General features: G+C 50.1%; 1 protein-coding gene and 1 long non-coding RNA gene across 3 annotated transcripts in view; one reads left to right on the forward strand and one right to left on the reverse strand.

The window, feature by feature from the left end:
• Nucleotides 1-6,320, reverse strand: part of Prkag2 (protein kinase AMP-activated non-catalytic subunit gamma 2) — a 247,279-nt gene extending 240,959 nt beyond the window's left edge. For both annotated transcript variants that reach the window (XM_028774646.1, XM_028774645.1), the window contains exon 1: nucleotides 5,513-6,320. In XM_028774646.1, coding sequence (XP_028630479.1) covers nucleotides 5,513-5,626 — 114 coding nt within the window. In that variant the 5' untranslated portion in view covers nucleotides 5,627-6,320. The remainder of the gene's footprint in view (nucleotides 1-5,512) is intronic.
• Nucleotides 6,321-6,387: 67 nt separating this feature from the next.
• Nucleotides 6,388-7,165, forward strand: LOC114626987. The gene is made up of 2 exons (XR_003712325.1): nucleotides 6,388-6,516; nucleotides 6,775-7,165. It is a non-coding gene; the product is annotated as an uncharacterized LOC114626987 (long non-coding RNA).
• Nucleotides 7,166-10,001: the final 2,836 nt, after the last annotated feature.

Below are 10,001 nucleotides of genomic sequence, written 5' to 3' on the forward strand. Positions count from 1 at the left end.
AGGGTAACCATAGGCACCTGCCAGCCAGTAGATTCTGCCACTGCCTTCTGCTTTCAAATATGGCAAACTATGGAGACTTAAAGCAGCAGGCTTTGATAGTCTGTCTCTGTCTCTTTCCCTCTCTCTCAGTTCTCTACATCTGCTGGAAAGTTCTCTCAGTCTGGGTTGATCTCTGGGGTCAGTTCCTAACTCAGCTGGGGTGGGGGTCACAACAGCTCATGTGCCCAGCTTACTTCACAATGGCCAGGATACGGAGAACAATGTGTCTGTGTGTCTAGCAAGCAATTCAGGTGGCCTCAAATCCAAATGTTTATCCCAGTCTGTTGGTTACAACAGGACTCAGGACATGGAGCCATAGACTGCTTGCAGATGACAGGGCCACAGGTCACAGTGGAAGGAACTTGAGTACAGTTAATAAACCAATAACGAAATCTCTAGATCTAACTAATGAATAATACATATTATAATTCTATTATATACTGTTTAAATTATATGAATTTTTGTGTATATATGTATATTCATGTATTGTATAATATATAACATATGTACATATGTAATATATGTATAAACACATGGACATATGTGTGTGTGCATGCGCTCATGCATGTGTGTATGTGTTCATGTGTGTGTGTATGTATTACAAACAAGGTAGGACTATAGTCTCCATCTGTTTCCAGGGTACCAGAGGATGTATGGATAGACATATAGATGGGCAGATGACTGATGGATGGAGACACACACACACACACACATACACACACACATATGTGAGATGCATAGACTCTTGAATATTATTTGGATGGGTTAGATAGATGACAGATAAATGGATATATGAATACGTAGATGGTAAATAGGTAGACAATTGTCACATGGATATTTGAATAGATTAGATAGATGACTGGTGACTGTCTTAGGGTTTTTATTGCTATGATGAAACACCATGACTAAAAGCAAGCTGGGAAGGAAAGGGTTTACTTGGCCTACACTTCCATATCCCTGTTCATCACAGAAGGAAGTTAAGACAGGAACTGAGACAGGGATGGAGCTTGAAGGCAGAGCTGATACAGAGACCATGGAGGAGTGCGGCTTACTGGCTTGCTCCCCATGGCTTGTTCAGTCTGCTTTCTTATAGAGCCCAGGACCACAAAGGGCTGGGTTTCCCCCCGCCCCACCCCACTGACCACTAATTAAGAAAATGCCTTACAGCTGGACCTTATGGAAACATTTTCTCAATTGAGGCTACTACCTCCTCTATGATGACTCTAGCTTGTGTTAAACTGACATAAAACCAGCCAGTACAGTGGTGGATGGTCAACAGATGGAAGGAAGGATGGATGGACAGAAGGAATGGAAGCCCAGGAAGCATAAAAATCCTGTGAAGAACTTAATGAATAACAAAATGATGGGTCTTGTCTCAGAAATTCCAGTTCAGTAGCTTTAGACTGACACCTAGGATTTGATATTTTAAAAGCATATTAAACAATGCTATTATACCGAAACTGGTTCGAGGACCACACCTTGTCATCAAAGAGCATGTACAAACAGTCTCATGTACAAACAGTCTCAGTCAAGGTCGAAGCTGAGTGTCTCTCCCAGACTCCAGCTCAGGATGCTTCGGTGGTGAGAGGGACAGGGCATGCTGTCATTTGGTTCTCCAGCCCTAGGCTCAGAGGACAATTCCTATTCCCATGCTCTGCAGAGAGTGTGGTCACAGGCCCATCACCAGAACAGAGGACTCTGTGGCCTCAGGCTGGGTGAGACTCCTCTGCTAGCCACACAGCAGGTTTCAGGCAGTGTCTTGAGCAATGGGCTCACTCGAGCCCAGTTGTGCCTCCACAACCTTCTGACTGGCCAGCTGCCCTGGGCTCTATTTTTAGTCTGTCTCCAGTGACATTGAAGGATCAGGAGCTCCTCTCCCAAGGGGCTGGGGACATGTGCATTGTCACCAGTGCCTACTAGGTCAAGAACCCAACCTCCCTGACAGCTTCAGTTGTCACAAAAGATCCTGCGCTGGTCCTTCTAGCCCTCCTCGGGCAGCCCCCAACCACCTTCCCTCACTGAGGGGCCCTCAGGCTCTGACCCCTGGAAGTCTACCAAAGTGCTTCATCTTGTTGGCATGCCTGGCTACTTCCCATGAGTTTTTGTTCCTGGTATTTTAATAGCTTCTCAGTTCAGACCCCCAAAGAAGGCTCCAAGACATCAACTTAGGTCCTGGTGAATAGTTTAAGTTATTAAACAGCATTAGCAAAAGAGTAAGGAAGAAGTTTCTGGAAGCCAGACAGGTCATGAGGATAGGCTAACAAGCGAAGCAACAGCTCCCTGCTGGGTTCTCCTGAAATGTTTCTGTGCAGACGCATCAGAACTGTCCCCCCAATGACACCTTACTTGGTGGAAATCTGTCCTTTCTGCCCTGTGGTGGTTCAGATGAGAAGGGCCCTCATGGGCTCAAATATCTCAATATCCAAAATTCCCCAGTTAGTGAAACTACTTAGGAAAGATTAGGAGGTGACTTTATGGAAATGTTTCAAAAGCCCATGCCATTCCCAGTTAGTGACACTGCCCCCCGCCCCCCCCCCCAGCCCTTGCCTCATGCATGTGGATCAAATACAAGGTCTCAGCTACTGTTTCAGAGCCAACGTAACCACACAGGGTCTGTCCCAGTACATGAGGTGCCCCCACATTCAGCTCAACCAACTGCCAGAGCTGGGAGGAATCTTTCAGACAGGGAGAGAGACACAAGTCCAAAGCTTCCCATAATGCTATGGAGGACTTGGGGCAGGCTTGCACATAAGGAACAGGATCTTTGCTGCAGCTCCTCTGTCTCTGAGAGAGCAATTGCTCAGTTTTGGTTGGCCTGGAATTAATTCACTAAAGAGAATTTGCAGGATTCTCTCTGCCTCCGATTCCAAAGTACCGTGTTGAAAGTACTGGATATAACTGTGCTTGGCAGGGTATGGCCTTCAAGCCAGGGGAGTCTGAGGAAACACAGGATACCCAGTCAAACAGGGATCTGCATAGCAATAGACCAGTTTTAGTGTGAGTGTATTCCAAACAGAGCATGGGACATACTTAAAGAAAACTGTATGTTGTTTGAAATACAATTCCTTCAAAATCCAGCTGATCTGATCTGAGAACATTCCCTTCCCTCCATGAAACACTGCCTTCTACTGACCCTGATGCACCATCTCCCTCTAGTTCTGAAGTGGTTCTGACGCGGTTATTATCACTCTGGTCTCCACAAGCAGCTGTTGTGGAGCTGACCTGTCCTCTTACGTCCTAGGCTTGACTGTCTAAGCACTGAACCTTAAGTGCCCGTGTTCACTGCCTCCCCTGGCACAGTAGTCAATAGGTCGCCATCAGTGGGTAGGTGACAGGAGCCTCTGGGCGCACCCGCAAACACACGCACAAGAGAGAACGAGAACACAGACACAGGTCACACGGGTGGACAGCCGTGTGACAGCGGAGTGAAAACTGCTTTCGGTGAAGGCCAGGTCACACCAAGAACATGCTCGAGTGTCCCAGCTTGGATGCTGGTTTTCGGCATGCACAGGGTGGCCCGTCAGTCCCTTAGCTGCTGCTGGACTTTGCCCTATAGTGCTTCACACATCACCACTCACAGACAAGCACACAGGTGAGGGTCAGCTGCTCCATTTGGCCTCCATTCACCGGGGCTTGCTCCGTGGCCACTCTTCTCTCCCCTCAACCATTCCATCTCTTCTCCTCACCCTGCTGCTATTATTTATTTATTTATTTATTTTGGTATTTTCGAGACAGGGTTTCTCTGAGTAGCCCTGGCTGTCCTGGAACTCACTCTGTAGACCAGGCTGGCCTTAAACTCAGAAATCTGCCTCTGCCTCCCAAGTGCTGGGATTAAAGGCGTGTGCCATCACTGCCCGGCTTATTTATTTATTTATTTATTTATTTATTTATTTACATCGAGACCTATTTGTTCTCTAGCCCAGGCTAGTCTTAAATTTACAGCAATCATCACGCCTCAAACTCCTAAGTGCTAGGATCTCTTCCTTGCACTCTGACACACATGTGATAACCATATGCGTGTACAGCATTTTACATTGTAAAGAGCTTTCTCGTTTACTGTTTTATTTCAACCTCCCCACAAGGCGGACAAATTGGCACCATTTTTTTTTTTTTTGAGATAAACAGGACAAGCTGAGTAGTTAAAGGGCCGGCTCAAAAAGTCACTGTTAAACAGATCTTAGCAGCAATGTCTAACTTTCTATTTAAATAGTGTTTAAAATGTCTTACATAGGCAATATAATAAGGAATATTTTCTCAAATAAAATCCGTCTCCGTATATGTTCAGGTCACTGTGCGACTCATAATGCGCCCAGATGCCCAACATTAAATTGCTCCCCAAAGTATCCCCCTTAGCTGTGTGGGGCTCCAAGCCCCAAGACTCCACTCAGTACCACATTCCTGGACTGGATGGAATTAAAAGAAGATAGGGACCCCGCGTCTAAAAGGAAGGGCTTGGGGCAAACAATAGGAAAAGCCTACTACTCATTCTTCATGGTAGTGCTGGCAAGCCGGCTCTGCCCATGCAGGGATCAGTGTGGGTGCCATTAGATAGCACTGGCAGGAGGTGGTGCTCTCTGAGCTGTCCCACACTGCTTAGCATGTGCATTTGTAAAAGAAAACCTTTGCTTGCTTGGTCACCACCAAAATGTAGCCAAGTGGAGTTTCCCTTTGGATAAAGCCAAGGGCTGGGGTACACCTCCTGCGGCTTGATCCCCCTCTACAGAGAGAACAAGTGCCCTTGGGCTACCCGCTAGGGCACTTGCTGATGTTCAGCACTGTGAGCAAGCTATTCTGCATGCTGCTCCCTCTGGCTGTTTAAATCAATGTCACCAAAGTCCAACCAAGGTGGCAGGGTGATCTGGGCTGAAGTTAGCAACAGCCCTGTATAATACGATGAGCACACCTCAAGCCACCAAATTCCACGAGGCCCAAAATGTTCCTGGAACCAAACCAAAGGAATCGCTGCAAAGGGTCCCAGCCGCGACTCACACGCATCCTGAGGAAATTGGTGTGGTGGGAGAGCCATTTGGGGGTGCTGCCACACCGTGGCCCCCGAGATATTCCCACCCACCACTCCTTTCCTCAGTTTTCGGCGGTGGAGTGCAGCTTCTCCACTCACACTTCCCGCACTTCACAAGGTCCTTTTCAACAAAACAACACAACTCCTTCCTCAGCACCCGCACCGGCCGGATCCGGGGCTACGCCCAGTCCGCCACCAGGCTTTGCGCACCCGGGAGCGCGCTCCTCGTACTCGCTTCCCAGCAGACACCCCTGCCTCTGTCCCAGACAGTCCCATAGCTCCACTAGAGTACGACCAAGATCCAATCTCGGGCTCTGCGGCCCAGCTTGGGCCCTGCCCCTCCCCCTCCCCAGCCTCCCGAAGGGACAGGAGGGACAGGACGGCGCGCGCGGGGTGTCCCGTGTTAACCGCCTAGGCGCCGCCGGAGTCTGGAGCTCCAGGGACCGGACTCACCGGAATGTGCACTCGCAGTGACCGCCTCTTCAGGCTAGGGTTCTTTTTGCCACTGCTCCCGCCAGGGCTGGAAACCTCTTTCTTCTTCTTGGTGTCCATGGCTGCGCTTCCCATAACTTTAGCTAGAAGTTAATTCCAGTGCCTCGTCCCCGGGGTTCGGTCCCCTCGCTGCCTCCCAGGGCTGCTGCCGTTACACTGGAGCCACGCGCTTTTTATGACTGTCCTCCCACCCTGAAAACACCTCGTGGGGACTTCCGCGGGAAGGGCGGGTGGCGCAGGTAACACGCGGGGCTCCACCCGAGGGGCTGGCGGACCGCGGAATGCCGGGTTGGAGCGTCCTCTTTCTCCTACGGAATCATCGGGTGCAGAGTCGCGGCCCGTGCTGCTTTTGGTTACGCGTGGCAGAAGTCTCGTGCAGGGTGATAAAGTTTTCCTCCTTCTGCAGAGCTAAGCAACATTTTCCACCTCTCGGCTCCTCCCACAGATTCCCAGAGGTAATCGGCCAGGCAGGTGCAATTAACAACAGCAATTTGGAAAACAGCCTTCCCGTGTCTGTGCCTCGATGGAAGCGGTGGCCGGAGACACTTAGTAGAGGAATGCATAACCCTGGGCCGCACGATAAAGCGGCAGGGAGCCTGGGACCCGGAGGGCCTCCTCTTTGGGCGAGAGGGAGGGCAGAGGGGGAAGAGGAGGTGCAAAGGCGAAGACTCGTCGCAATTGGGCTGGCGCGTGGCCGCAGGCTGGGTTCTGCGGGCCGAAGGGCGCGCCCCAGCCCCTAGGGGAGAATAGGGCAGGGCGCCCGCCTCGGGCGGCCTCTGAGCCGCGTCCCCCGGGACTCGGGGGACTGTGGGGGCCGGGCCTGGCACCAACGCAGGCTCCGGGAGCGCTGGGCGGTGGCAGGCGGCGCGCGCGTTGAACAGGAAGTGCGCGGCGTGCGGCGCCACTGTCCCACTCCACGCCGCCCACGCTGCCCCCGGTGGTCGCCGTGCACTCTCTGTCTCAAGGTAAGTGGGCTCGGGACTCGCCAGGAGCTGATTCCGATCCATCTGGTTTGGCAGTGTCTCTGTTTAGGTCCAACCCCCCGGAAACACACACCCACAGCCCGACCACGCCACGATAGAAGCCCCGGGTCTTAGTGGCTCGGGTGACCGCGCTCGTTTCGCGCAACGCTCCGCCCTACTGCGTGGGGACTCCCATTCCTGTCCAGAGCGGCCTGTGGTGGGGTGAGTGCAGGCTTTTCTCCACGACTTGGTTCTTTTCAGATTCATCAAAGATTGGGCAGCCAACCTTGATCTTCGGCAAAGGCGCTCTCATCTCAGTAAAAGCTGAAGTCCTAAGACCTCGGGAGGAAATGGATGCGTCGGAGCCTGAAACCAGAGCGAACACGCCACGTGCTCCCGGATCTTAAGAGCCACTGGCTGCAGATCAGGCACTGCGGGCTGCTCAGGGCCCTGGTGTTCCTCCCAGGCAGACCTTGGCTTCTGGTCTGAGTGAGGGGCATGCTTTCGCTCCTGCTCAGAATTAAAGACCAGATGACCCTAAAGATCACTCCAGCTCTTTGAAGCTAACATCAGCCCATCTGCTCCCTGTAATCAGTAATATACCGATGCTACCTATAGAATAAACGTGATAGGGGTCGCTTTGACAAAGACATGATGGGGGGTGGGGTGGCCATTACTCCTCTCCCTGCCCCTCTTCCTGCTCTCCTACCGTAAAGGATGTAGTTACAACTTTAAGACCATGATTTGGTGAAGGACCTATCTGTCCCATCGGAGACAACCTGGGTTCAGCTATCTCCTGGGTTTCCACATTACCAGCCAGTTCCTGCAAATTAGGTAAAGCCCTACAGTTGGGGGGGGAGAGGGGGAGTTCCTTGGTTCATCAGGTAGGTTGTATACTTCCTACTACCATGCTTTCAAACCAAGAACGAAGTACACCTCCTCCCTAGTGCCCCCCAACCAGTATCCCTAAGCAGCTTCTGGAGGGTCCTCTGAAAGAACCTGTCTCAGATCAACGCTCAAGTCTTGCCCTGTGTCACCACCCTTCTCCCCAACCTGGATCCTCACTAAAGAACTCCCAGAGACCCTAAAAGACATAATTCTACTGAGAGTTCAGATTGCTTCTTAGAAGCAGAAGTGAGGGGTTTGGAGGGTCGCATTATCAATGTCCAAGGAGGCCACCCTCAGCCACACACATACACACACAACCACCCCAGGATTGTCAAATGTTCTCTCTCTGTATCTTGAAATGTTCATCTCTTCATGATGGTGTGCCAGGATGCATAAGTGGTACCACGTGGTGAGAAAGAAGTGGCTTTGAAAGAAGCAGCCGTCAGAAGAGACAAGCAGACAGAGGGAAAGACCCTGAGGAGGGGTGCATATACTTCTATCACCACCTTCCCTTGGTGCGTGTGTGTGTGTGTGTGTGTGTGTGTGTGTGTGTGTGTTTGCCTGTGTTAGCTTGTGAATACCAGAGGCAGATTTTAGATATCTTCTTTAATCCTCTCTCAAACCTTGTTGTTGTTTTGCTTATTTGTTTTGTTTGTTTTGGGGTGGTTTGGTTTGGTTTTTCAAGACAGAGTTTTTCTGTGTAGCCCTGGCTGTCCTGGACACTCTGCCTCTCACATGCTGAGGTTAAAGGATTGAAATCTCTTGATTTTAGTTTTTGGAGTACAGACTTTGGGGCCTTGGAATCCTAAATCTAAATATTTGGACTTGAGATGGCTCAGTGTATAAAAGTACTTGCAGGCAAGCCTGACTACCTGAGTTAAATCCCCAGAACCCATGTGAATGGCTGTGTGTAGTGATGTACATCTGTAATCCCAGCACCCGTATCAGCCAGTACAGAGTGCACCAGCAGTAATGAGAGAGACTCCGCTTCAAAACAGCAAGGCGGAAGGAGAGAACTGATTCCTGAAAAGCCTGAAAAGTTGTCCTTTGACTGCCACATGAGGGCCATGGCGCGTATGTGCGCATGCACACGTGCACGCACACACCACACACACACACACACCTTTTAACAGCACATACTGCTCTTGTAGAAGACCCAGGTTCAGTTCTCAGCACCACATGCCAGTCAAGAAGCAAAATGTCAAGAGTGTAAGAGTTAAGATGAAGTTGATATGGTAGTACATGTCTGGCTTCAGCTACTGGGGAATTGGGTTAAGCTCACTAGTTCAAGACCAACCTAGGAAACTGAGGAGATGTAGGGAGGGAGGGGAAGAGAGGGGAAGTGAGAAGAGAGGAGAAGGGAAGGGAGGGGAGGGGGGAGATTTCCCTTCTAGAGTTTAGGAAAGGAACATTAATAGTCTAATTTCACTTAGTCTGGCCTCTCTCCACTCCGCATTATTTTTTCATGTTGCCTATGAATACCCCCATTTAAATGATGGTGACTTTAAACATCACGGGTCACCTTTATGATCACAGAGAACATAGAAGCCCTCATGGATCCAAAATCCACTTCTGCCTTGTGCCCTGGATGAGTATAAATTAGAAGGTGTCTTCGTAATCTATAGATGATTGTGTTTGGTGATGTCCCATACTTACTGCCACTAGAAACCATGTTGGGAACTGGACGGTTAATAAGCCTGCCCCCCCCCAACCCTGTGTGTATGTGTGTGCACGGGCACGTGCTAGGATTATAGCCTGTGCCAGCACACCGCGTATGACATTTCCCCCAACCTCAGGAACCAGCATTCTGATCACAGCCGACATGCCCAGCACTGTGGTAGACTTCATGTTAATGATCTAATGTCTATCAAAGTCTTCTGAAAGAACTGTTTCAAGCACTTTGCAGACCAAGGCGGCCAAAGAAAGCCTGGCTGCTGGCTCATGTTTGTGCTCACTTAACATCTGTTGGTTGTTATTGTTGTGTGGCTTTGGGACAACAACAACAACAAAAAAGCTGGCCTCTTCTATTTTAAAACCTTTATACATACACACACAAAACAAAAACAAAAACCACCTTTACACCAGATTACAAAACTCTAGGAAATGTCTCTAGGGTGACCTTGGGCAAACTGCATCTCGGTTGCCATGTTCTCCTGGCCTGTGACACAGTTGGTGAGGACAATTACCTGTGTGTTTAGAACACAGTGATTTGATTCTGTGCAAAAGGAAACCCTTGGAGACTGAAGTAACTCAGGGCTTCTATGATTGCTGTGGCAACGTATTGCTCGCCCTACTGAGGTGTCTTTATCTAATGTCAACCAAGACCGGGATGCTTCTCTACTCATTTTAAGCATGAGAGCTGATGGTGTAATCTCACTGTGGCTTCTGCTCTCGGAATCAAAGGGAGGTGGTGAGCCTCTGCAGACGTGGAGAAGGGCCCAGGAGGAGTGGAAACTCTACCTTGGAGTGACCTATCTCTTGAATGTCCCTCTGAGCCTGCTTTATTTTCCAGGGAACCTGTGCTAGCCACCTCCACTGTACACACCAGACTTCCCTTCATCATAAAGCCAATTAGCCACAGGGGATCCCAACGGTGAAAT

The sequence above is a fragment of the Grammomys surdaster genome, unplaced genomic scaffold (genome assembly GCF_004785775.1).
Source record: "Grammomys surdaster isolate TR1022 unplaced genomic scaffold, NIH_TR_1.0 242, whole genome shotgun sequence".
In the NCBI taxonomy this organism is placed as follows: domain Eukaryota; kingdom Metazoa; phylum Chordata; class Mammalia; order Rodentia; family Muridae; genus Grammomys; species Grammomys surdaster.